Source organism: Notothenia rossii (assembly GCF_949606895.1).
Source record: "Notothenia rossii genome assembly, chromosome: 7".
Classification (NCBI taxonomy): domain Eukaryota; kingdom Metazoa; phylum Chordata; class Actinopteri; order Perciformes; family Nototheniidae; genus Notothenia; species Notothenia rossii.
The window spans coordinates 82,060,390-82,081,137 of record NC_136905.1 but is presented as its reverse complement, the minus strand read 5'-3'; the positions used below and the strand labels follow the sequence as shown (position 1 = coordinate 82,081,137).

Here is a 20,748-nt window from a genome sequence, read left to right as displayed (position 1 = left end):
TACAGCACGGTCACATGACTTCACATCACCACCGCTAAGCTAAAGGCGGCTAATGTTGGGCTATAAAGGAACTACAGCACGGTCACATGACTTCACGTCACCACCGCTAAGCTAAAGGCGGCTAATGTTGGGCTATAAAGGAACTACAGCACGGTCACATGACTTCACGTCTCCACCGCTAAGCTAAAGGTGGCTAATGTTGGGCTATAAAGGAACTACAGCACGGTCACATGACTTCACGTCACCACCGCTAAGCTAAACGCGGCTAATATTGGGCTATAAAGGAACTACAGCACGGTCACATGACTTCACGTCACCACCGCTAAGCTAAACGCGGCTAATATTGGGCTATAAAGGAACTACAGCAAGGTCACATGACTTCACGTCACCACCGCTAAGCTAAACGCGGCTAATATTGGGCTATAAAGGAACTACAGCAAGGTCACATGACTTCACGTCACCACCGCTAAGCTAAAGGCGGCTAATGTTGGGCGTGATGACGTTTAGTCGTCTCATTTAGACACTAGTTAGCAACCACCGTTTTTAAATTCACCAGCTGGGTATTTACTGACAATTCTATGTAGTAGAACAAAACGTTGAAATCTCTTCAGCTTGTCTTAACCAAAAACACATTAAAAAAAACAATTGAATTTGAGACAAGGGGTCCAGGAAGTCATTTCTGGGTTTTAGGACTCATTCCTGCACCACTCTATACAGATTTTGGAATAAGGGTGCTGCTATATACCAGTAAAGACAATACACATGATATTTTACTTGTGAAATGTTGATATAATGTAAATAAAACACATGCAATGGACATCTAACCAAAAACACTTGGGAACATGGGAACCAGAAGTGCTAAATGCTGACTCAGGTTTTAGGACTCATTCCCTATGTTCACCATGGCCTTTGACCCCTAACCCATCACAGTCCCCCTGCTTCCACTCCTACTGCTGTTTATTAAATGTTTACTTTATTATTTGCCCCTTTTGTTTGTTTGTTTGTTTGTTTGTTTGTTTGTTTGTTTGTTCACCATGTGAAGCGGCCTTGGGTCCCTTGAAAGGCGCTATACAAATTGAATCTATTATTATTGTAAAGGAAACTTCTGCAGCAATGGAGAGTCAGGACTCGACACGAGGAGAGTTGGAGCTTTGATGTCAAACACTGATGTTTATTACAAGTATCGGCCGGAGAAATTCACATCACAAGTCACAGCAGCCAGAGATTCTGACTGTCCTGGTGGGTTGCCATGTCAAATCTGAACAGCCTCTCTCTCGAATAGGCCTCCACATATTGGGGGATGGTGCGTAAACACCTGGGAACACTGGAGATATCTCCAACATCTGTAAATACTGAATCACTTGTCTGCGGTGCTTAGAAGCCAGCGTTCTCACAGTCCTAAAACCCTCTGTGACCGACAGGCCATACAACTGGTAATGTCAACAATAGCTGAGACTTCCCATTCCTTAAGACAGATAACAGACTCAGGGTTGGAAAAGGTTAGACTCCTAGGAGTAAGACAAAATGAATCCCTAACAATTATTATTCATGCACTATTACTAGCTATTAAGATTTTAGTTTGACAATGACTTAATGAATGAACTTGCAGGCGGAGTCGTGAGGATCTGGATCGCAGGAGGGCGGAGCAGCGACAGCGACAGCAGGCCGAGGATCAGCGTCTCGTGGAGGAGAAGAAGAGACGAGAGGAAGAGGAGCAGAAACGAGCCGAGGAAGAAAGAGCTCAGGCCATGAAGGAGGCCGTGCTGCTGCAGAGACAGGTGGGAAACACAATCATTACATCGATTTAAAGATCAATCAAGATTGGCTCTCCTGGGACATGTCTCCACGCTTTAATGTTCAAAAAGCTCTTTATTGTTCTCAAACTGCCCTCTGTCTGAAACCAGAGCCCAGTCTGCTCTGATTGGTTGGCTGGCCGGCTCTGTTGTGATTGGTCAACTGCTAAGAGATGTCCCGCCCCTTAGACTATCACGTACAATGTGTTGAAGCGCTAGCCAATAGGAGCACGAGTGTTACATAGTGATGTCATTCTGATCCGAAACTTTGCATGCACTAAAAACTATACAACATACTACAGGAAAGGGGAAAATGGGGCCTCTTCAAACTGAAATATGCTCAATAAATATGTAAAATAGGAATGTTCTCTTGTCTTGCCATTGTATTCGATATTGTGGTACTTAGATAAGGTTACTTATTACATTTTTTGTTTACAGGTTATTTGTCATTCTAACAGAAAACGTGTTTTAAAGTAACCCCCCTAGCTCGAAAACACCAAAGTGAATGAATATATATATTTAAAAATGGGTCAAGGTGGATGTCAACATAATTTATTTTTTATTTAAACTCATTATCTTCCCTGTTGATCCAGAGAGAGGAGGAACAAGCCAAAGAAAAGGCGAAAGCAGAGCAGTTGAAACAAGAGCGGGAAATCATCGCTCAGAAAGAGGAGGCAGCGCGGCAAGTGAGGAAAAAGGTTTGACAACATCCGATTCAAACGTAGAGATAACTAAACGACTATCTGTGCTTTAACGTGAACTATATCCACATTGAAAAAAACTGAATGTCCTGCCGTGACAGTGTTTGCATAAAAGCTGTTTTCTTTTGCAGAGACTTGAGGAGATCATGCGGAGAACCAGAAGGAGTGATTCTCCAGATACAGTGAGTACACCCCCCCCCCCCCCCCCCCCAGGGGCTCTTATGAGACACATCCAGCATTCACGAACAACCAACTCCGGTTTCTAAAAGCTTCTCTTTCACTAAACTGGTTCATCTTTTTTTTATTCTAAATATCACATTATAAAACGGACAAGTCAAATCAAGCAATCTGATTGGTTCTTAGCCGTGATATACTGAGCGTATACCACGGGTAGAATTGTAAGTTACTTTTCACAACAAGTTAGTATCCGTCTGCGTCTGAGCAAAAAAAGTATACCGTCGGGCCGAACCACGCCCCTTAGCTGTGATATAATGAGCATATACCACGGCCTGTCGTGAGCTATTGCTTAAGTATACAATATCAATATCGATTGTTGTTACAATGTTACGGACTCATTCCTCCATCGGTAATATACCAGTAGTTATGATTCAAATGAAATATTGACATCATGTTTCAAATACAGTTAGACACTCTTTCCTCCTGTGCTTTATGCGTTTTAGTCTATTTGCCCAAAAAAATGAACACATTAGAACTTTTATTAACACAATAATCATTCATTAAAAAATCTGATATTGCGACAACCCTGATTTTTGTTATCTAAGACTTTCAGGAAGTGGATTAAGGAAAGTGTACAACATTAAGTGACTTACATATATTTTCAATACTGTGTCAATTAAGGGTTAGGTATCTCACCCAAGCACACGTCGACATGTGATCAAACCACCAACCCTCTGATTGGTAGATCAAGGCACTAACCCTCTTTTCCCACTTTAAAAAAAAAAAGGTATTTGCATTTATTGTGTAATCGAGTAATGGAGATCTGATGTTGTGACAGTCCTACTGAGTTATTTTAGCATTACAGGTAGGATATTAAAGGTCCCCTATTATACTGTTTTTCATCAATATATCACAGGTGTCAGATATATCCAGAGCCTGTCTCTGATTGGCTGAAACACCAAGCAGATCATTGCAGCATTACCCATAATCCCCTCTGTTTCAGCCCTGTTTCCAAAGTGCTGATTCTCTGTCTGTTACTTTAGACGAAAATAAGGAGCCCCTCCCCACGCCCCTCTGAGAGACATTTGGTTACAAAGAACTCAATGATGCTCTAGGAGGATATTCAGGTGATAAGGGCGGGGGGGGGGGGGGGGGGGGTACCTTGGTTGCTGATTGGCTAATGGTTACACAAGACAACACATCGTTATGACATCATAAAGTGGCCAAAATCTGATCAGCTCATTTTCAGACAGGTTTTTATAGAAATGGATCAAAAAGAGAGAGAATCTTTGTTCCTGAAACTTTCAGAGTCTCTTTACACAGAGGGGACACATGTTGATGTAGAAGAGACATGAAGAAGAGGGGACACATGTTGATGTAGAAGAGACATGGAGAAGAGGGGACACATGTTGATGTAGAAGAGACATGAAGAAGAGAGGACACATGTTGATGTAGAAGAGACATGAAGAAGAGGGGACACATGTTGATGTAGAAGAGACATGGAGAAGAGGGGACACATGTTGATGTAGAAGAGACATGTAGAAGAGGGGACACATGTTGATGTAGAGGAGACATGAGGAAGAGGGGACACATGTTGATGTAGAAGAGACATGGAGAAGAGGGGACACATGTTGATGTAGAAGAGACATGAAGAAGAGGGGACACATGTTGATGTAGAAGAAGAGGGGACACATGTTGATGTAGAAGAAGAGGGGACACATGTTGATGTAGAAGAAGAGGGGACACATGTTGATGTAGAAGAGACATGAAGAAGAGGGGACACATGTTGATGTAGAAGAGACATGAAGAAGAGGGGACACATGTTGATGTAGAAGAGACATGGAGAAGAGGGGACACATGTTGATGTAGAAGAGACATGAAGAAGAGGGGACACATGTTGATGTAGAAGAAGAGGGGACACATGTTGATGTAGAAGAAGAGGGGACACATGTTGATGTAGAAGAAGAGGGGACACATGTTGATGTAGAAGAAGAGGGGACACATGTTGAGGTAGAAGAAGAGGGGACACATGTTGATGTAGAAGAAGAGGGGACACATGTTGATGTAGAAGAAGAGGGGACACATGTTGATGTAGAAGAGACATGAAGAAGTGGATTTTGCTCAATAGGTGACCTTTTAAGGGGTCTTCTCTCTGATGATGAATTCTTCTGAACACAGAAATCTGTTCCTGCGAGGATTCTGCCAGATGAAGCCCAACCAAAGGAGAACACAGAGCCGGTTCTCCGTGGTTCTATCGAGGCGGCTGTGAAGCTGCCGGTGGGAACCAAGAGCTCCGGCCTGAACAACGAGGAGGACGGTGTTCCTGTGGTCGCCTTCAAAGAACGACGCTCCCTCCGGACCCTCAGCGGCCTCGAGGAGATCCAGACCCACCAACGAGCAGGTGAGACAGAACCGGATATTAACACTCATTAGAATGTAAAGCATTAGAAACAAACACACTGCTCTTACTGCATTGTTTGGGGTCTCCCCCTCTCCACCCTCCCTCCCTAAGTCCAAGAGAGACGTGATAGCCTTTACCACCCTACTGGCTAGAAGGTTGATATTGATTAGATGGAAAGATACTGTACCTCCATCTCATACTCACTGGGAAAGAGACATCCTTTTTTCCCTAAAGATGGAAAGGACTAGGTTTTCTCTGAGTGTCTCCTCAAATACATTTGGGAAAATATGGGGCCCTTTTTTCAAACTTGTTAAGAGGATGAAGTTCCCAATCATTCCTGATTAAACCTTTGCATTTTGGAAGGGAGGAGGTGCCGTACTGACATTTAGGGTTTATTATTTACATTTTTGTTTTAGCTGACTGGTTTTCTATTAATTTATTTGTTTGTCTGTTTTTGTATGTCTGTGTGGGATTTTGTTTGCTCTGGTGTTAAGCAGTATTGACATTGTTATTTGTTTACCTACTTTTGATACATGCTCTGGTAGAATAACTGTATGCTGTTGAAAAAACCCAATAAACAAAGTTTAAAAGAAACAAACACACTGGTGATTGTCCGAAGCAGCGGTGTCAAACTCAAAGCCCATTTGATGCGGCCCGTAAGAGCTCTGAAAGAATATAATTTATACGGTTACATGCCGCTGTACAGAAGCACGTTGCCCATAAACTACATGTCCCACAATGCATCTCATTTTGTGACATGAGCGCTGCAGAGACTTGCAATTATTTGCCCTAGACTTCTGCTTTCAGACGTAGTTCATTATGAAGTTATTACCCTATTCGATAATAATCCAATGCAGAGGCAATCATGTAATATATATTATTTTATATATATTTATATAGTCTTAAAGTAACAACAACCGGCCCATTGAGTGCAACCATAATGCTAATGTGGCCCACGGTGAAATAGAGTTTGACACCCCTGGCCAAAAGCATGTAATGTCAGAGTTTATCCAACGTACAAAGATCCTAGGACACTTGCAGTCTGCAGGGTATTTTGGTTCTGACTTAGTGAAGACCCCCAGGGACATGTCCAACTTGAACACGGGTTTATTGAGAGTAAATTACAACGTCACGGCAGATTCATTCCATCCAAATTGCATCTCAAGCGGTCCGCTAACGACTTGATTCAAACAGTTGTCCATTTGTTTCAACACCATCATTAATTAGAGGATTAGAGCCACATGTGATTTCATTTTTATAAGACTTTAATCGCAGAACTAAAACAAAAAGTTCACTATTGGTCAGATCTTACAGAAATAACTATAAGATACTACTTAAACTACTAAAAGAAAATAAATATCAGTACGTTTTCTACCAAAATTGTTACAAGTTATTATTAATGCAAAATGTTATCTCACTAAGTCTTCGTCACACAACACCTGACAGTGTTCAAAGTAAAGCTCCATGTTGTGTGGACAGCCTCTCCTTTCCCTGTATATCCCCCGAATGGAAAGTCTCAACATGGATCATACATGTTCTTATTGAATATCTTTTTGTGTGTCCCCGCAGAGGTCATCTGAGCGGCTGCACAGACGTTCACACACTTTATTGGAGAGCTGTGTTTTCTCCGTGAGTTCCTGCAGCTCAGCCATGTTTCTGCACACTGAAATGTAAGCGTGAGCATGCAAGATTCCAGCCTCGCCTCTCACTGAGACGTCAGCTTCACTTTTTCTGTGTGTGTAACCAGTGGCACAAATACTGGGCAAGTTATTTACTGCTTCCTTTCAGTGCAGAACATATACAGTAATAACCACTATCCAAAAACCAGTACAGTAGATGTAGACAGTGGAGATGATGGAGAGTGTGTGAAGTAATAGGAATAGCCAACCCAGTCTCATAAAAAAAACGTGTAATAACTACGTTGGTCCACAACGTAGGACGTAGTATTTCTACAAAAACGCCTCTGAAATTGTAAGATCCCTACGGTTTTTTTCACCATTCATTCCAATGGCTGGCGTCTATGTCACGTGACAACATCCACCTTGGTAACAATGAAAACGTTGTATAGACACAATTTCCTGAAGTAATCTTCGTAATAACTAGCAAACTAAAGATCATGTACATCCACTGCACACATAATCTGAAATAACAACTCATATTTCTCGCATCAAATGACATCAAAACGCATTTTAATGGCCAAACTAACTTTAAAACAGGCATTTCCCACCGAGAATAAAACGAAGTTCGGCCATGTTTTTTTTTTCTGCGGGGAGAAATTTGAAGATCATGTGACATAGAAATACTACGTCCCAAGCATACTTGCCAACCTTTAGACCTCAGAAATCGGGAGCATTCCAAAATGGGGGGGGGGGAGGGGGTGCTTTTGGATCGCCGGAGCTGTTAGATTAACATTAACATGCTTATTGTAGTTGTAAGTGCACTGCCTTGCGGCCTGTAGCACCGTCCTTGATGGAGCATATGTGTGGGCAGGCAAGGAGTGAGCAGAGAGTAGAGTAGTTGTCGATTCTTGTTCTGTTTTCTGTGAATATCTTCCTCACCCTCTCAGACTTTGAGTTGCGCGCGCTGCTAAAGAGACGTGTTACCATGGAAACCAAACAATGGTGTAGCTGTATTAAAGTCCGAGTGGAAACAGTCGTGTGTAAATCTGATTTTGTCAGAAATCGGGAGAAATGCGGGAGAAATATGACCCCGGGAGGAAACCGGGAGAGGGCAATGAAATCGGGAGTCTCCCGCGAAAATCGCGAGGGCTGACAAGTATGGTCCCAAGTTGTGGACCAACGTAGTTATTACACGTTTTTTTATGAGACTGGGTTGGAATAGCTCTTCTTACAATCATGTTAGCCATAGGCCTATGCTTTTTGCTTATTCCTGATGTGTCTAAGTACTTTCCCTTCCTCAGTTTGCCACTGTTAGATTAGATTAGTGCTATGAAGTTAGCACACAAGAGTTAAATTGTACCTGTGTCAATTCCTCTCCTACCTGATGATTTTGTGACGGATAGCAATCACATATTTCAAAGCTGCTAAGGAACTTAGTTTCCAAAGACTTTGCTTCAGTTTTAGTGAGTGTTGTTTTAGAGAACTCGATGCACAGAGCCTTTATTGCACTAACAGTCTTCTCTGTTTGATATCGCGCGCAATCGCTTTACAAAGCAACGTTTGGAGCCGTAGAGTTTAAGTGAGTTTATTATAAGAAAAGCATATATAAAAAACAAATGTATCCAATCCTAAATATCCGATTGCTTGTAACTATCACGTGTTAAGAGTTGATACTATGCCGCTTCTCTGCCTTGTTTTTCACTTAATTTGTTGTTGACTGTAAGCATAAAAACTAATAAATAAACACTTTAGAACATGATGGAGAAAAGCTGCTTCTTCTTCAGTGCTGCGCTCAGTGCTCGTCTCTCAGTGTTTGTGTCGAGGCAGTAAAGGGTGAACAGGAGATGGAGAGAGAGGCTGGATCGTCTGCAGCAGCCGTCTGGTTTCCTCCGTCTGATCATGAACCGTCCGGAGCTGATCCTCCACCTCGCCGCCAGACAACAGAGAGGAGAAGTCTCCGTCTGCAGGGAAACACACAGAAGACTCAAACCTCCTGGATCTCAAGGCCTGGTAGTGATTCATTTGTTAACAATATCTACAATGATAAGAGGGTGTGAATGGCTGCAGTACTTTGAGTTGCTTTTGGTGGATCTTGTCCCCACGACTGTTCAAAATGGATCAAGAAATGTTCACTAAATAATGAGGACGCTTTTAGAAAGGTTGTTTCGAACAGCAGACAATTTAAAAATATAGGAGAAACACATTTACAAAAAGTAACAGAGAAAAGGGGAAAACCCTAGCCTACTGATTATTAAAGTTCCCATGTCATGCTTTTCCGGTTATCACCCGTCCCCTTGTGTGTGATGAAGCTTCTTCTGCATGTAAACAGTCTGCAGAGTCACTAACCCTCAAAGTACACCCTGTAGTGAGTAAAACTCTAACACAGAGAAGACCTGTCTGTGCTGCCCCAGAACGCCTCGTTGGACATTTTCTTTTTCAATTTTTTTTCTTCCGGGAACCAAGTGACGTAACGACGACCCCTCCGTGGATTGGTCCAAATTGACCAATCCACACACACACACACACACACACACACACACACACACACACACACACACACACACACACACACACACACACACACACACACACACACACACACACACACACACACACACACACACACACACACACACACACACACACACACACACACACACACAGTGTAGGACAGAGAGTGAATACACTATACAGAGATGCTGTATGAGAAACCAATGAGAGTTTGGTACATTGCACAATATAGATCTATTCTAGTAGACCTCAACAATGGAATTATGATCAGTAGAAATGGCCATGACATGGGACCTTTAAAGGTTTACCAAAAAGGCCAAAACAAGACAGAAGTAGGAAAAGGGAATATAATAACAAAAAGAAATGCAAAACTACTAAAAAGGGACAAAACAATTAACAAAATACCAAAAATGAAAGAGAAAATGACCACAAGGAGGATTAAGAGTGCAAAACAACCAAAAAGAGACCGGATTAGAAACCAGTAAAACACATGACAGTCCAAAAGAGACACTTCAACACAAAGTGACGCCCTAGGGTAGAACCAATACAAACCTGTCTTGAGGTTGGATATCGTCACTAAGCCAAGCTGCTGGAACTTTAAATCTTTATTTTTGAGAAACACCGACACGTACTCCAACACGGTGACGTAGTGAGGCTTCAGCAGCTGGACCGTCCCTCCTGGATGCAGAGTATGAAGACACACAGTTTCATAAACCCAATCTGTTTACTTCCATCAGGTAGTCATGCTTTCACAGAACATTACCTGTCATTTCCAGTCTGCTGATGACGGCCGCACTGTTGTACGATAACTGGGGATTTTGTGATTTTCCCGATAACTTCACAAGTCTGGAAACGTGCTCTGATGTTATCATGACCGACAACTCAGACTTAAGTGGATCTGAAAAAGAAAGTGAAGGATTATGGCTAATTACAAAACAGATAAAGGATGTCTTTGAGTTTTATTCCACAGAGAAAGAGCAAAACAGAACAGACTAATGCTAGTTTGAGTCCAGGTCCCTCACGTTGTGTCATGAGGTTTTGCAAGCATGACGTCAGATGCCTTAAAGTGTCATCAGTCAGAGACGGAGACAGAAGAGCCCTGAGGAGTCCTGACAAACAGCTGGCCTCCATCCCAGCCTGGATAACAAAGACGGGATTATACACGGGCGCGTTGTGTATTCACTGCAGACGTTAAATCCTGAGTTTGTTTTACCTGCTGACCCTCGCTGCAGCTGCTCAGGTCAGTGATGATCCTGCAGCTGTGTGTGATGATGACGGAGCTGCATGTGGGATGAAGAAGCAGCTGACCCACTTCCTCCAGCAGACCCTCGCTCACCAGGACGGCCTGCAAACAAACCAGGGAGATATTATCAAAACAGAGCAGTACATTTTGGTTTTGATTGATTATTACATTACAATACATGTCACTTGTTAGACGCTTTAATCCAAAGTGACTTACATACTGTGGACAATCCCCACAGGAGCAATTTGGGGCGACATGCTGACTGCAGTGGGGTTTGAACCTGTGACCCCCTGATCTGAACACCAACTCACAACCCACTGCGCCACACACCTCCAACATCTACTGATTACTAGTTCAAGGTCATGAAGGAATGTCCGGCGAAAAAATATCCTTGGCCTTTGGAATTGCCTCTGCTTGAAGCTATTGCTCACATTTCTTGTTGGTAAGTCACTAAGGGACACTAAATGATAAGAATACATACAAAAAGATGCAAAACCTGACCAAAAATAGATGGATACAGAAACACAAAAGAAAGAAGAGAGAGAATACAACTAATTAGGAAAACCACATGTCTACATGGACATGTCAAATCACCAAATAGACACTCAAAATTACTAGAGACTGAAACAAGAAACAAGACAACAAAAGTGAAAGAAATGTCTAGAAAAGACTCAGAATGTCCGAGAAAAGATGCAAAAACTAGTGACACAGACCAAAACAACAACGAAAGAAAGAATATGATCCCAAAGGAGGACAAGGTTCTACAAAGATATGCAAAACAACCAAAAAGTAACATAAAAAGTCCAAGAGAAACTAAACGACTGCAAAGAGATGCAGAAACACCGAAATGAGACAAAACAACAACGAAAAGTCACAAAGAGGCAAAAAATGTCTACTAAGAGACACAACACAACCAACAGAGACATACAAACTCTAAAAAGAGGCATAGAATATGACGCAGAATGACCAAACAGAGACTAAAACAACAGAAAAGACAGGATATGACAAAAAAGAGACACTAAGCCACCACAAGGAGTCGCCAAAAATCTACAAAGACATAAAAGAAATGTCTTGAATCTGTGGTTCTTAGGTAGGGGGCGTTCATGTCAGAAGCCCATTGTGTCGTTATTAATCCTTGATCCAACCCCTTCACAGCTGACACACACCACTAATGTTTACCAATGATTATTATTAAAATCCCGCTGTGGAGGAAATCTCACTTTGTTCGGTGTGTGTGAAGTCAGCGCAGACAGCAGTGTGACGGCCGACTCTCTCCACTCAGTAGAGGACGTCTTCAGCAGCGACTGCAGAGGCAACAAGCAGTCCAGATCCATCAGCTGCTCCTGGATCAGATCTACACACAACAAAAATTCCAGATCCATCAGCTGCTCCTGGATCAGATCTACACACAACAACATACAGTCCAGCTCCATCAGCTGCTCCTGGATCAGATCTACAAACAACAACAACAAGTCCAGATCCATCAGCTGCTCCTGGATCAGATCTACACACAACAACACACAGTCCAGATCCATCAGCTGCTCCTGGATCAGATCTACACACAACAACAAAAAGTCCAGATCCATCAGCTGCTCCTGGATCAGATCTACATACAACAACACACAGTCCAGATCCATCAGCTGCTCCTGGATCAGATCTACACACAACAACACACAGTCCGGATCCATCAGCTGCTCCTGGATCAGATCGACACACAACAACATACAGTCCGGATCCATCAGCTGCTCCTGGATCAGATCTACACACAACAACACACAGTCCGGATCCATCAGCTGCTCCTGGATCAGATCGACACACAAAAACACACAGTCCAGATCCATCAGCTGCTCCTGGATCAGATCTACACACAACAACACACAGTCCAGATCCATCAGCTGCTCCTGGATCAGATCTACACACAACAACACACAGTCCGGATCCATCAGCTGCTCCTGGATCAGATCTACACACAACAACATACAGTCCAGCTCCATCAGCTGCTCCTGGATCAGATCTACACACAACAACACACAGTCCAGATCCATCAGCTGCTCCTGGATCAGATCTACACACAACAACAAAAAGTCCAGATCCATCAGCTGCTCCTGGATCAGATCTACACACAATAACACACAGTCCAGATCCATCAGCTGCTCCTGGATCAGATCTACACACAACAACACACAGTCCGGATCCATCAGCTGCTCCTGGATCAGATCGACACACAACAACACACAGTCCGGATCCATCAGCTGCTCCTGGATCAGATCTACACACAATAACACACAGTCCAGATCCATCAGCTGCTCCTGGATCAGATCTACACACAACAACACACAGTCCGGATCCATCAGCTGCTCCTGGATCAGATCGACACACAACAACACACAGTCCGGATCCATCAGCTGCTCCTGGATCAGATCTACACACAACAACACACAGTCCGGATCCATCAGCTGCTCCTGGATCAGATCGACACACAACAACACACAGTCCGGATCCATCAGCTGCTCCTGGATCAGATCTACACACAACAACACACAGTCCAGATCCATCAGCTGCTCCTGGATCAGATCTACACACAACAACACACAGTCCAGATCCATCAGCTGCTCCTGGATCAGATCTACACACAACAACACACAGTCAGGATCCATCAGCTGCTCCTGGATCAGATCGACACACAATAAGAATAACAATCACACCTGGGAGACTGAGAAGCAACAGATGGAGACAACACTAAATGAGGTGACTCAGGAAAAGAACGACATGGCCAAGGTAACTGAACTGGGAGCAGTTTGTCCAACGCAAGGAGGAGACGGATGTCAAGCAGTTGGAAAACCAATTGGAAGAGCAGAAGAAGAAGCTCTCCAAAGACCGGGCCCAGAACCAGGAGAGCTGGGAGACCAAGGTTAATTTGGTGCAGACCAAACTAAACGAGGTGACTCAGAAGAAGGACGACCTGGACCAGAAGCACCAGAGCATGGAGACCAAGCTTCATGGAGACACAACTGAAACAGGTGGAGGAGCAGAGGGACGACCTGGCTCAGAAGACTGAGCTGGGCCACGACTGAGAAAAAGATGGAGGAGGAAAATAAACTTCTGGAAGACCTCTGTCTTCACACAAAGAATAAGAGCAGAGGCTTCTTCTCTCGCAGGAGGGGGGAGACTGAGGATAGAGACGTGGCCTTGCAGAAAATGATAAGCAAGATGCAAGAGAAGGAGATGAGGAAGAAAGTCAAAGACGCGAGAAACACCTCCTCAGAGAAGATGGAGGAAGCTTCTGGTGATTCAGCTCCAGCTAGACAACAGTAACGGTACGTCTACACTACAGGCATCAAAAAATGCTTTCAACGCTTCGCCCATTCACTTGAATGGGGTGACGTAGAAGATTTGTAATCTTCGCCGAACTGCATTGTGGGGAGCATGGCATGGCTTTGCAAGCATCACGAGCATCTATCGGCATCAAAAGTTGAACAATGTTCAACTTTTGAACAATGTTCAACTTTTGAGGCTCGATGCTTGGCATCAGCCAATCAAATTCCGTTTATGCAAATCCCGCCAGTGCAAGCTCAGCCAATCAAACCGCGTACAAGCTGGGAGAGCCAGACCGCAGTTCATTTCCTCATATTCCAAACGAGATATTACGGTAGCAAATCACCCGGTTCTTTACGACCGGAACTATTTACCGGGATACAAACCGGAGGAACCAGGCATGGAGGGAGGTGGCAGAGACAGTGGGTGAAACTGATAGTTTTTTCGCCTGTTTGGAGAGTTTATATCCAGTTTACTTCGTTTTAACATTGCTATTGCTTTGTATGTCGGGGGCGGGAGATTCATGTGATTGGTTGCTCGCAAAAAATCGCCAAGCTTCAGACACGCCTAGCTTCAAGATTTTTTCATGCCTGTAGTGTAGACGGGCCGTTACTCCCTCCCTCCATTTCCCTCACCTCCTACCTCCTACCTCACACCCTCCCTCCTTCCTTTTTTGCTCTGATAGGGTTTTCTCCTGGAGCTCAGGTTTTCCAGAAATCCCTATTAATAAGGATAAAAAAAAAAATCAACAATAAGTCCCTCCTCCATTTACCTCACTCCAAAGCGTCTTTGAATTCAAGAAAAGCGCTATATAAATATAATGTATTATTGTATCTTCCCCCTCATACGGTGTTCCTGAAGTGCAAGTCAAAACAACATTTCAGAAAACACTACAGCATTTCCCATTTTACGGAAAGGTTATTCCTTTAGGGAGAACACTTCTTGTTTCTGATTGGACAGAGCCAGCCAGAGAAGAACCGCTGTGATTGGTTGTTTTTGCTGCCAGTTAAGAAATTACGCTTTCGTGATTGGTCAGCACCCGGCCGACAGCACCACGTATTTCCTGTTTGGTACTGTTCAGCTGTTTCTTCACGAATTGTAAACTGAGTTGGAAAGAATGGAAGAAGAGATGGAACGAAGGATATACATACGATGTTACCCTCGACATGCTGTCAACCCATCACGACATCTACATGTCCCTTAGAACCAGGGATTAAAATTAGGATTAGAAAGATTTGATTTAAAAATAAAATAAAAATTCAAATCTATCTTTTTACAGTACGTGTGTGCCTCACTGTGTAAACATATACAGTATACATGATTTACTGTATCACATTTTGGTTACTAAAGCACTTTCATAAATAAAACAACCCATGGTATGAAATATAAAATTGTGTTTTTATATTTGTCTCACTGTACTCATTAAATTCCATTATATGTTTATATTTTTTAAATGTGTTCGTAGAAGCTGGTCAAATATTCTGGGACTTTAATACTCAAAATGTGTAGGTGAAGAGCGGAAAATGTAATTGTATTGACTGAAACATGGTGTCACTCACCTCAATAGAGTAAAATAAAAACTGAAAATGTATATATGCCTTATGTGATGTGATTTTAATTCAACAACACAAACATTTAAAACCTCACTTAAATAGAAATGCGTAATTATTATCATCAAAACTTTGGTAAAAAATCATCGCTGTCAGGGTTTCACTAACAAATAGTTTATTTATCTTGAGAAGTAGGAAGATTTCTAAACCCACTAACAGACACAAGTTAATGAAAACTCACATTTAAAATCACCTAATTATGGTATGTTTAGGGTTAGGGTTAGGGTTAGTACACATCGTACAGTATATCTAAAAGAAGTCACTAAAGCTGTGAGAAAAACGTAACTGATTAAAAAGTAAAATATTGACCTGGGAGATGAAGTGATTTAGAAAAGTATAAAGATGAATAAGATGGAAATACTTAAGTACTTTTATTTTATACTTAAGTATATCACTTAGGGAACACTGGAAAATATGATATTATAATATTAAGATTAATAGCCAAGGCTCTAGATTACAAAGTGTTTATAATACAGTACATTATAGTATGCCGTAACGGCTGTGGGATTACATACGGTGGGTTTAAAGGGGACATTAAGTCTCTGAGTGCCTCTATCATGGCTACACACTTTATCATAGACAATTATGACTGTTTCTGATTTCCATAAACTCTTTGGGGGACATGCCATTCATGTTACATAGCTTGGACTTCATCATCATTGACACCAAACGTAAAGACTTCGACATCATTCTGTTGTCATGTAGATGTTTTGAGGCATGGACCGGTGATTACATGTGACATGTGGTGGCGATCGGACCGTGTCCATTGGTGTCAGCAATATCGTGTCTCGGCACATGATGAGACCTCAGATTTGGAGATGAGCTGTTCAGGGCCGAAGCATTAACCATCATGTGACGTTTGGGGCCGTTAGGAGCCTGTCAGCTGGCGTTAGGAGATAATCACCTTCCATGGAAAGGGATCACATAGCACACTAACTTTTCATCCCCCAGGTCTTGAGATGCTACGGTCAAGATTTGAATACCATTGAATAAAATCCCAAGGAGGAGTTTGTTGTTAAAGTACGGTTCACTCTTCTGTCCCCAGAGTCAGAACTAAACATGGAGCAGTTCAGTTATTATGCTCCAAATATCTGGAACAAACTCCCAGAAACCTGCAGGTCCGCTGAAACACTGACTACTTTTAAATCCAGGCTGAAGACTTTTCTTTTTGACCCTGCTTATAATTGAACTATTCACATCTCTTAAACTGCACTGTAACTTTTATTCATGTATTTTATATCTGTGTTATTCTAGATTAGCTTGTTTTGTTTTTTGGAGAGCACTTTGAATTGCCTTGTGTTGAAAGGTGCTCTATAAATAAACTTGCCTTGCTCGAAAAACACTCCACACAACATGTCACAGTCCACGCAAAATACAAATATTATGGGAATTTAAAAAAATGACTTTAGTTAAAAATACACAAGTACTATCTTCAGTGGTAAAAATGTAATTATATTCATTTTCTCACATCTAGTATAGAAACTTTTTGAGTTTGCATCTTCATGGTTACATGCACTTAGTGTTATTTAAATGCGTAATAGCATCAGCAAAGAGTAATGGGAAAATATTTACCATTCTGTGAGAGAGTCTGAAGGCATCTGCACGCCTGCATGGAGTTCTAAACAACAACAAAACACAATTTATAAAAATGTTGCCGTAGCAGGTCTATAATATACTGTATGCATATGATATCATTTACAGATATACATAAGAATTGCAAATTGTAATCAGGAAGGAGAAACTCAACGTTACCTTTTGCACGGAGGAGGAGGCGAGCGTCAGCAGGGACTTCAACAGGAAGTGACTCCCCATGCTCAGCAGCTTCGGGAGGAGCTCCAGAGCAGAAGAGATGTTGCAGAGGGCGGAGCAGCTGTAGAACTGGACCTCTGAGTCTGAGCCCTGCAGCAGCAGAACCAGAACCGGGAAACCCCCTGCATCACCCAGCAGCCTCCTGGACCAATCTGGAGAGAGAGAGAGACAGAGACAGAGACAGAGACAGAGAGAGAGACAGAGAGAGAGAGAGGGGAGCATAACACCAGAAAAAAACATCTGCTTTTGTTAAATATGTGAGGATTTAAAGGTCACCTATTATACAAAATTCACTTGTTCATGTCTCTTCTACATCAACATGTGTCCCCTCTTCTTCATGTCTCTTCTACATCAACATGTGTCCCCTCTTCTTCATGTCTCTTCTTCATCAACATGTGTCCCCTCTTCTCCATGTCTCTTTTACATCAACATGTGTCCCCTCTTCTTCATGTCTCTTCTACATCAACATGTGTCCCCTCTTCTCCATGTCTCTTCTACATCAACATGTGTCCCCTCTTCTCCATGTCTCTTCTACATCAACATGTGTCCCCTCTTTTCCATGTCTCTTCTACATCAACATGTGTCCCCTCTTCTTCATGTCTCTTCTTCATCAACATGTGTCCCCTCCTCTTCATGTCTCGTCCACTTTATGATGTTATAACGATGTTTTGTCTTGTGTAACCACAAGATCACCTGAATCTCCTCCTAGAGCACCATTGTGTTCATTTTACCAAATCTCTCTCAGGGGGGCGTGGGGAGGGGCTCCTTATTTTCATCTAAAGCAACAGACAGAGAATCAGCACTTTGGAAACAGAGGGGATTATGGGATGCTGCAATGATCTGTTTGGTATTTGGAGCCAAACACTTCAGAGACAGGCTCTGTATATATCTGGGACCTGTAATATATTGATGAAAGACAGTATAATAGGGGACCTTTAAAGGAAGTGACCCACCTGAGTGTGTGAGGTGCAGCAGAGCCCAGGAGGCAACCTGCTGCTCTCGAGGGTCGTAGGATTTGGCTAAAGCCAGCAGAGGCTTCACTCCCTCCAACATGACAGCCTCTCTGTTCGACTCTGCACGAAAAAACATGTTCAACTTTCAAAAGTCAAAGTGAACTTTATTGTCAATCGTTCAGTTTGTGTGTACAGACAGAGAGATCGACATACTGCTTCCCACAATAAAAATATCTGTAAAAATATGTAACAGCCAGATACCGAGATAATAATAATTATTAAACAATTTAAAGACCTTAAATCCTTCTGCACCCACCTGAGGAGGCGAGGAGGCAGACGCAGGCGCAGGAGTGGCTCTGAGCGCTGGAGTCTCCGGACCGGATCAGATCCAGAAGCGGAACCAGCATCCCCATCTCAACCACAGAGGCTCTGCACACTGACACCAGAGTTAATGCACGGTTATTATGACCCTATTCATTGGGTCAATTTAAGAAGTGATTGTGGATAACAATTAGATTTAAAAAAGCAATATTAAAAACATGATTCCATGAGGGGGACATCTCTAAGATGTTGACCAATAACAAGAGAGCCGGGCCAGCTAACCAATCAGAGACAGACATGTCACAGTAGAGACACTACTTACTACAGTAGTACTTAATACACCTGAACATCAGCAGGAGAGGACTCTTTAAAGTAGAGACACTACATACTGATATACACCTGAACATCAGCAGGAGAGAACTCTTTAAAGTAGAGACACTACATACTGATATACACCTGAACATCAGCAGGAGGACTCTTTAAAGTAGAGACACTACATACTGATATACACCTGAACATCAGCAGGAGATGACTCTTTAAAGTAGAGTCACTACATACTGATATGAACCTGAACATCAGCAGGAGAGGACTCTTTAAAGTAGAGACACTACATACTGATATACACCTGAACATCAGCAGGAGAGGACTCTTTAAAGTAGAGACACTACATACTGATATACACCTGAACATCAGCAAGAGAGGACTCTTTAGAGAGGACTCTTTAAAACACCTTGTGATTTTGTATCTCTCACCGTTGTTCTTCACTAACAGATTGACTAAAGACAGAGAGATGGTCTTCTGAACATCCAGGTCAGATGATAGCAGTAAGTTCATGACCGGCTCCAGCAATGCGTCTGGTAGAGGAGAGTTCACTGAAACACACAGAGCAGGAAACACTGGTTATTGTGGGTGAAGAAGCAGAGTTGTTGGGATACTAGTACTGTGAATAACGGCACTTAAGCCAACACATGCAGGGAATTATCTGCCATCCCTAGAAAGAAAATGACAGTTGATAATTTGCATAATAACCGCGCTGTCCGTTAGAGCTTATCTCTTCAGAGGAGAGCAAACACACTTCTCATTACCTGCTCCACTTATCTGTAAACCATTGCTATAAAGAAGAAGATAGTGAAGCAACATAAAAATCTGTTTGGATTCTTTACTCACAGTGATGACTGAGCTGTAGATAAAACATGGCCGCTGTCTTCTGCAGCTCAATGTCCTCTGAAGCTGAGAGTCGGCTCAGAGTCTGAAGACTTTCCTCTTCATGGAGCTGAAGTTTCTCATCTGTAGGAAGAGAGGAGGGACAAGTACTCAGATCTTGTAGGCTACTTGAGTTAAAGTAGAAGCAGATCTGGTACTTGAGTAAAAGTAGAAGTACTCAGGTCTTGTACTTGAGTAAAAGTAGAAGTACTCAGGTCTTGTACTTGAGTAAAAGTAGAAGTACTCAGATCTTGTACTTGAGTAAAAGTAGAAGTACTCAGATCTTGTACTTGAGTAAAAGTAGAAGTACTCAGATCTTGTACTTGAGTAAAAGTAGAAGTACTCAGATCTTGTACTTGAGTAAAAGTAGAAGTACCAGAGTGTAGGAATACTCTTTTACAGTAAAAGTCCTGCATTCAAAATGTTCCTCAACCAGAAAAGTATTACCATCAAAATATAGTGAAAGTAGCGACAGTAAAAGTAGTCATTGTTCAGATTGGTCCATTTCAGAATAATATGTTTTATAATGATTGATCATTAAAGTGTTATCAAAAGCTGGGTTTTAGTATGTTAGATAACTATAGTGATTTCTGACTTTTTTATATTTCTACATTGTTCTCTATAATTACCCCATATATATATCTTTCTATCGTATATGTGTTTATTTAGTGTGCAATGCCTGTTTACATGCTATAACAAAGAAAACGTTCCCAGGATTAGGATTTTTAAAAGTATATCTGATCTAATATCAACTAGGCTATACAGTAAATGCACTTGGGGACATTGCAGCACTAAAGGCGTGTTTGTCGTCCAGAACAAAGACAATCCACGGAAAAAGTGTTCTTACCGTTCAGAGAGAGACTCCTCTTCCTCCTCAGGTAACTGCGCTCAGGTGAGACACTGAAGCACGTGCACTCACACAGCTCCCTGAAGATGGGTTTTATTTTCCGCTCAAACTCTCTGCAGACTTTCCTCAGATGGAATTTGAATTCTTCCAGAAGTCTGGAGCAATCCTCACAGAAACCCGAAGCCATGACCGTTTCTCCTGCAGAGAAGAAAGAAGGCACCTGCCACGTGAGGCAGAGCTGGAGG

General features: G+C 42.3%; 2 protein-coding genes across 5 annotated transcripts in view; one reads left to right on the top strand and one right to left on the bottom strand.

The window, feature by feature from the left end:
• The window catches only part of LOC307047482 (uncharacterized protein), a gene marked incomplete at its 3' end in the record, with an annotated part of 20,983 nt that extends 12,533 nt beyond the window's left edge, over positions 1-8,450 (top strand). For 3 of the 4 annotated variants that reach the window (XM_079694482.1, XM_079694483.1, XM_079694481.1), the window contains 5 exons: positions 1,610-1,778; positions 2,387-2,491; positions 2,626-2,676; positions 4,850-5,072; positions 6,642-8,450. In XM_079694482.1, the coding sequence (XP_079550608.1) occupies positions 1,610-1,778; positions 2,387-2,491; positions 2,626-2,676; positions 4,850-5,072; positions 6,642-6,652 (559 nt within the window). Of the gene's footprint in view, positions 1-1,609; positions 1,779-2,386; positions 2,498-2,625; positions 2,677-4,849; positions 5,073-6,641 lie in introns of those variants that run through there. The other variant, XM_079694484.1, reaches the window with a different exon arrangement.
• Positions 8,261-20,748, bottom strand: LOC307047483 (uncharacterized protein). The gene is made up of 13 exons (XM_079694485.1): positions 20,504-20,748; positions 19,621-19,740; positions 19,206-19,325; positions 18,449-18,568; positions 18,133-18,252; positions 17,123-17,331; positions 16,943-16,988; positions 11,666-11,799; positions 10,416-10,547; positions 10,225-10,339; positions 9,966-10,100; positions 9,755-9,880; positions 8,261-8,652 (listed from the first exon to the last, which is right to left on the bottom strand). Exons 1-13 carry the CDS (start codon positions 20,688-20,690, stop codon positions 8,498-8,500), a joined length of 1,719 nt encoding a protein of 572 aa, XP_079550611.1. The 5' UTR covers positions 20,691-20,748; the 3' UTR covers positions 8,261-8,497.

Bases quoted from the DNA above. Each gene is read 5' to 3' on its own strand.
- LOC307047483 (XM_079694485.1), bottom strand. From the start codon at position 20,690: ATGGCTTCGGGTTTCTGTGAGGATTGCTCCAGACTTCTGGAAGAATTC. The intron at 19,741-20,503 runs GTAAGAACACTT...CTCTTCCTACAG, and splicing joins GAGGAGTCTCTCTCTGAACG to ATGAGAAACTTCAGCTCCAT. The intron at 11,800-16,942 runs GTAAATATTTTC...TGTTGTGTGTAG, and splicing joins TCAGACTCTCTCACAGAATG to ATCTGATCCAGGAGCAGCTG.